The 7,286-nt window shown below is 41.6% G+C and overlaps 1 protein-coding gene across 1 annotated transcript in view; it reads right to left on the minus strand.

Annotated features, from left to right (window-relative positions):
- Positions 1-4,888: 4,888 nt before the first annotated feature.
- ALOX5 (arachidonate 5-lipoxygenase) overlaps positions 4,889-7,286 on the minus strand; it is a 50,534-nt gene continuing 48,136 nt past the window's right edge. The window contains exons 13-14 of the mRNA XM_006916943.3: positions 6,811-6,981; positions 4,889-5,526 (exon numbers count right to left, since the gene is read on the minus strand). Of these exons, the coding sequence (XP_006917005.1) occupies positions 5,347-5,526; positions 6,811-6,981 (351 nt within the window). The 3' untranslated portion in view covers positions 4,889-5,346. The remainder of the gene's footprint in view (positions 5,527-6,810; positions 6,982-7,286) is intronic.

Raw genomic sequence — 7,286 nt, forward strand, 5'->3', positions numbered from 1 at the left:
TGTTATTTTTAATTGATACTAAAATGATTGTCATTCCCTCATCTCATTGATGTTTTACTTTGCATTTATTTCTTGGATAAATAAGATTGAGCATCTTTTGTTTACTACTCAGTTCTGCTGATATAAATTTCCATGCCTTGACAATTTATTTTTGTATTTTGTATTTTTTTTTTTTATATTTTTACATTGAATCATGGGTGCTTTTTATGGTGTAAAAACATTAACTCTTTTTATATTAGTGGCAAATACAATTCATGAACTTTTTAAAACATTTTATAACAAATTTTAAATGTAAAAATTTATACAGTGAGAATACATATGCCCTACGTTCTACAATTAACATATTGCTATATATGCTTTACCACATATCTCCATGTATTCATCACTGTACCCATTTATCAACTTATTTTTCATGCATTTTAGAGTAAATTGCCACTGTAAGTATACTTCACCCCAACCACTTCAGTCTGCATATTGTTGCCTAGAATTCAATATTTGTTTGTGGTTCTTTTTATTCTTAGGTAAAATTTACTGAGTGAAATACACAAATCTCAAGTGTACCATATGATGAGTTTTGACAAATGTATCCACCTATGTAACCCAGACCCTTATCAAAATACATAACATTATCTCAATCCTAAAAATTCTGATGCCCCTTTCCATATATACCTTTTTGTAAGCATTCTTTCAGCCAGCACAATGTTTTTGAGGTTCATATATGAAATTGAATTGATTAGCTCATTCCTTTATGTTGTTGATTAATAGCCCATTATATGAATATACCAATCACTTTGTCCATTTTCTTATTTCTGTATACTTGAGTTTACAGTTTGGGGCTATTATGAATAGAGCTACTAGGAATATTTTTGTGAATATATATTTTTATTTCTCTTGGGTAAATACCTAGAATGGAATGCTGGTTCAGAGAAAATAGGGATATGTTTAGTTTTATAAGAAAGCAAACATGTTTTTCCAAAGTAGGTGGACCATTTTATATCCCAACAACAAGTGAAGGTTTCAGTTACTTTATATGCTTGCCAACATTTGGTGTTGTCAGTCACCAACATAAAATACAAGAATTTTAGCCATTCTCATGGATGTGTAGTTGTATTTCATTGTGGTTTTAATATGTAGTTTCCTAATGACTAATGATGTTAAAACATCTTTTTATGTACATCTTGTCATGTGCTTATTTGCCATTCACAAATTTTCTTATCAGTCTCTGTATTGGGGGTGGCAAACTATAGCCTACTGGCCAAATCTAGCCCATGACCTGATTTTGTAAGGCCCTTGAACTGGGGATGTGTTTCACATTTTTAAAATGTTGTTTAAAAAAAATGCAACAGATTGTAAGAAGCCTGCCAAACCTAAAATATTTACAGAAAAAAAATTGCTGACCCTGCTATGTATTTAAAGTGTATCTCTTATTTATAGCATATTGTTGGGTATTGATTTTTTAAATCTATTTTGATCATCTCTATTTGTTGGAGTTTTTAGTCCATTAACATTTGATGTAATTATTTACATGGTTGGTTCTGTCTCCCATTTTATTATTTGATTTCTGCTTGTCCCCTCTGTTTTTATTTCTCTTTCCTATTTTCCTACTTTCTTTTAATTATTTCCATATTTTATAATATGATCTATTGGTTTTAGCTATACTTTACATTATTTTTAGTGGTTGCCCTAGGGATTATAATCTACCTACTTAAGATTTCACAAACTACTTAGAATTAATATTGTGCTACTTAATAAGTAGAAACCATGTGACTGAAAAAGTTCATTTAATACCCATTGTCTTTTATGCTATCTTTATATTTATTATGGTTACATGTATTATAAATACCACATGACAATGCTATAATATTCGCTTTAAATGTTTGTATATATTTTAAAGGAATTAAGATGGGAGAAATGTCTCAATGTAGGAACTATTCATAATTTTCAATACTCTCCCATACTTCCTGAGGATCTGAGTTTCTATCTTGTATCATTTCCCTTTAGCCTGAAGAACTCCCTTTATTTCTTGTAGTGTAGATCTACTGGCCATAGGTTCTCTTAGTTTTATTTCACCTGAAAATTTCTATATTTTCATACTTGAAAGATATTTTTCTAATTACAGAATTCTGTGTTGGTGATTGTTTTCTTTCAGTGTTTTAAAAATGCTGTTTCATTGTATTCTGGCCCTTACAGTTTCTGATGAAAAGTCATCTTTAATCAAAATCATTCCATTGTATATGTGCCACCGCTTTCAAGTTTTTTTAAACTTTTGTTTTGAGGAGTTTGACTTGACTCCGAAGTATGGTTTTCTTTGTATTTATTTTGCTTGGGTATGGCTGTGCTTGAAGCTATAAATTTACGTCTTTCACCAAACTTGGAAACATTATGGACTTTATTTCTTCAAATATTCATTTTGCCCTATTCTCTTTCACCTCTCCTCTCTTTTTGGAACTCCAATTACATGTATGTCAGACCTTGTAATATTGTCCCATAGGTCTCTGTGGCTCAGTTTATCTGAAGAAAATTCTCTCTGTACCTCAGATTGGATCATTTCTATTGATCTGTCTTCAAGTTCACTGTGTCTTTGCTCTATCTGTTTTGCTATTAATCCCATTGAGGTTTCTTGTTTTTTCATATTTTTTTAGTTCCAGAATTTCCATTTGGTGGTGGTGGTGGCCCTCCTCCTCCTTCTCCTCCTCCTCTTCCCCCTCCTTCCTGTCCTTCTCCTTCTCACCCCCACCCCGCCCCCTGGCTGAGATTTTCTATCCTTTCACAAATTGGTAACATATTTCCTTTAACTCATTAAGCACAGTTATAAAAGCATTAAATCCACTGTCTTCTAATTCCAACATCTGAGTCATCTTGTGATTAGTCTCAGTTGGTTGTCTTTTCTCTTGAGATTAGGTCACATTTTCCTAATAATGTGTACGTTGAGTAAATTTTATCCTGGCTATTTTGAATGTTATTTTTTAGAGATTCCGAGTTGTGTTATATTCCTCTGAAGACTGATTTTTTCCTTTTAAGCAAGCAGTTAACTTTGTTGAACTTAAACTGAAGACAGTTTGAAAGATCAAATATCTGTTTATCTCATTTGAGCTGTTTGCCCTTGGCTCCATGAAAGTGTGTCTTAGGGGTCAGCCAGAGGTTTGGACAGAGTTTATGAACGGAACTGTGTCAACAAAGAAGCAGTGCTACTCAGATAGCCAGCTGCAGGGAACCAGGAGGGCCAGCTGCAGAGAACATAATTGACTGACAGCTCCAGCTGTTCTACCTTTGGATCTGTGACATTCATACCAAAACTATTTATGTCATTCCTTCCTGATGCAAGATTTCTGTAATGGGCAACTTTTGTTTAAAGACTCGTTAGTTGGAGTGAGACTTAGAAGTACACTGCACTTAGTAGCACACTGCAGTCTGAAGCCCTTTCTACTCACTCTTTCACACTCTCCTTCCACAGGTGTCAAACTTACATTGCCACCCCTGCCTGTTCCTCTTCCTTCCTGTTCCCTCCTCCTTGTTCACATGGCCTTATGAGTTCTAAAGTTTGGCATGTTGGTCCTCACAGGGACCTGGAGCTGAACGAGTGCCTCTACCATGACCATAGGTTAATGGAGTCTGCCACCAAGGTCATTCACAAGAATGGTGGGAAGTTCTCAGAGGGATGGTAGGAAGTCTGGGGCATTAAGGGGCTGGACCTCAGTTTCACTAGTACCCACTCCAGTGAACGAGTTTCCTCAGAGGAACTTGTTATTTCAGGAATGCAAGCATACCTCTCCCATGCTATGTTGGCCTTGGTGGAAGACCTAGATATTGAGCTCAGGGCCTACCACATTAGGTGAACCTTCAGGAAATCCTGAAGACCCTGCTGACCGGATTCTGAAGCTGAGGGTTGTGGAATGGATATATGTGTAGGAGGAGACAAGATAACCATGCCCAAGCTCAGGGCTAGGGCTGGCTCTGCTTCTTGGACCTGGAATGAAAATACATTTTTAAAAAAGTCATGTTGAAGCCTCTGCTATAGGAGAAAATAACCCGCAGCTCCTGAGACTGCCTGGAATCTGTGAGGTACCTTCCCAAGAGGGAACAACATGCACCATAGGGCCTTATGCCAGCCCTGGGTCTGTCCTCCAGGGGCTCCAGAGACCACATGGGAAGACAACAGAGGTTTGGACAAAGCCCTTGGAGAGAAATGAGCTCTATCTGGGTAATCAAGAAGGCCTCCTCAGATGGTATGGCATTTGTGATGTGTTCTGAAGGAAGAGTAGGAACTTTCTGGGCAAAGAGGGAAAAGCACCTTCTCTCCAGACTGGTGGTAGTGGGGAGGCTTTATCCTAGATGAAATCACAATGATTATGGCATTTTTGGTGCGGGGAGGAGATGTGAGCTGTATGAGTTGGTTGGAATGTGGCATGTGGAAGGAAGCCTGTTTTAAATAAACTTTATTTTTGTAACAACCAATTCTTAATTCTTTTAACAAGAATTTATTTGTGTATCTACTATACATAAGAAATTGACCTTGTTCTAGCCTCCAGCCCCCGATAGACACACAGACCACCAGAAATCAGTGAGTTATAGGAAACACACTCTTTATTCAGCCAGCTGGGTCTGCTAGGGGTACGCAGACCCCAAATTAAGCAGCCCCAAAATGTAGAGGTACAGGGTTTTTAAGCCCTAAATCCCATTCCTCATTCTGTCTTAACACAAAAATCTATTTTTCTTCTATTTACTAACTGTCAACCAACAGGTAGGTTGTGCAAGCGGGGGTACAGAAGCAGAAAGCTTATTGTTAGAATGTTATGTTCCCATGGGTGATAACCTGTGTTCCCATGGGCGATAGCCTATGTTCCCATGGGCAATAGCTAAGCAGTAATTTTCCAGCCAGCATGACCTAAGCATAAATAGAACAGAAAATAATCATTCTGTGTCTACAACAAGAAGAAACATCATTATTCTGATTTGCTGTTGCTACCTAGTGTGAAAGTGCTGAGCTGGGTGTAGGGCAGTAAGCTACACCATTATTCTCTGTGTAGGAGGGGTCCCTGCAGTGTTTGCACACTTTGATCCAAGTATGGGATCCAGTAAGACTGAAGAATAAAACAGGAACATGCACCAAAGATTAGCTATAATGTGGTGGCCCAACCTGGGGCAGACTTTGGTTTGAAGCCAGTCAGCCTGGGGCCTGAAGGTGGAATTCTCAGGAGTCCTGGTAGGTCTGGGAGAAGTGAGCTGCCAGGAGGCCTGCCTTGTGGCCACAATGTGCGCCTCCCCAAAGGGCAGGCTGGAGTCTGGGTGCTGAGCAAAGCCCTGAGCTGGTGGCCATCCTGGGATGAGACTGGCTCAGGCAGCCACTTATATGGCCACACTGTTGGGAATTCGGTCTGGGGACAAGTAGTAATATGGCAGCTTCTTATTCTTGTTGCGCTCAGCAATCACACTGACTACGGCGTCGAGGTTCTTGCGGAATCGGGCCATGGCCTCCCTTACAGGTTTCTCGATGAAATGCTCCTCTGGGTACATGCCCAGGAACAGCTGAAGGCCCAGACACAGACAGACATACATACAGACCGGTTAATCTGCAATGAGGCAATGTTAACTGACAGGCCTTGTCCCACCCATAGAGATGATCCCTTGGGAGTCGACCTCTGCTGCCTGGTGAGAGTGCCCTGAGAATGCAAATGCCATCGCCGACCTGGCTTTCTGGAAGGAAGCCTCCAGGGGCAGGGGTGGGAGAACATACAGATAATGGGAGAAATAACTGTCCCACTACAGGCTGTCTATAAGGATGTGTAATGGTGCAGGAAAATGTGGAGGCTGTTGTTTGCCCAGCTGTAGTGGGCATGTGGCTGTGGAGTCCTGCTCTGCACTGTCCTATACAACACTCCTGCCTTCCCATCTCGCTCCAGGCAGAGGGATGTAGGGGCCAGAGCTGGCCTTTTTTCCCCCCTGTTGAGATGGTGTGCTCATTTGCACACTCACATATCTACAAATTAAAACTAGACATATTAAAAATACTATCGATTGCTAAAATTGGACAGTTTCATATCCAGGGCTGGAAAGAATGAGAGAAACATTATATGCTATTGATGGGATTTTGGATTAAGTTTGTGAAGGGCAGTTCAGTCTCAACATTCTTTTAACTAAGAAATTCTGCTAGGAATATATCCTCTGTTCCTGTTGAATACATGTGCAAAGATATACACAAAGATGTTTATGAGGGACCAACACATTAGCAGAGGCCCTAAAGCAACCTAAATGTCTACAAGTCTGGGCCTGGTCAAATTAATATAGTCATTCTGCACAGTACTGAGCTAATGCCATTGGGTTAATTCTACTGAGATATGTTTATAGTCATTCTGCACAGTACTGAGCTAATGCCATTGGGTTAATTCTACTGAGATATTTTCCTGGAACTGGCTCAGTGCCCACACTGCACCACACTGCTTTGGGATTATGTTAAACAAGGTGTATGTGCATGGAAATGTCTGGAAGAATACCCAAGAAACCCTCAGTTATTATCTCTGGGGTGCCAGGGAGAAACCCACAAGAGAGAGCTTTGTCAATAACTGGGCGTGGTGGGTGTGCCCTTGTGGGGAACATCACCAAGGAGCAGAGTCTCTTGTGCTCTTCTTCCCCAGTCTTGACTGAGCTCCCTCCAGGCTCAGGCCTGAGGACCTTGTGGGCCACCCCAGCCTTGGAAGTCAAGATTCCTGGTGGGCAGTTGTCCACCCTGAGCCCTGAATCACAAAACCCTGAGGTTGAGGAATGGGTTAAACCTGGGTGACCTACCTGCCAGGAGGGGCAGAATGGCCTCACCTCATTTTCCTGGAACTGGCTCAGTGCCCACACTGCACCCAGGTGCCAGCAGGAGCGGCCACGGTCTGGAAGTGTGTCCACGATCTGCTCGATAGTGACCACACCCTTGGCTGTGGGCGGCGGGGCTCGCATAGTTGGGGGAGCATTGGGGATCCAGGAGCACCAGTCATACTGCAGGGAGAGCCGAGAAACATGCAATCCCGCTGCCGCCCACCTGCGCCTCTAGCCTCCCTCCTGTGCACTCCTCCTGCTCCAGCAGGCCCTGGGCAGTGAGCTACAGCCCCCTTGCTATGGCCGGACCCTCTGCTAAGCCCACTGAATCTTCGTCTGGAACACTCAATTAGGGGCCCTGAGGATGCCTGGCTTTCTCCATGCACCCAGCTGGCTGGAAGACTAGGAAGAGGGGCAGCCCTTCCCAGCAGGTCAATAGCAGTCAGGGTCAAGGTGACCTTCCTGATTTCCCACCTAGAAGTCTT

This window comes from Pteropus alecto, unplaced genomic scaffold (genome assembly GCF_000325575.1).
Source record: "Pteropus alecto unplaced genomic scaffold, ASM32557v1 scaffold287, whole genome shotgun sequence".
Taxonomy (NCBI): Eukaryota; Metazoa; Chordata; class Mammalia; order Chiroptera; family Pteropodidae; genus Pteropus; species Pteropus alecto.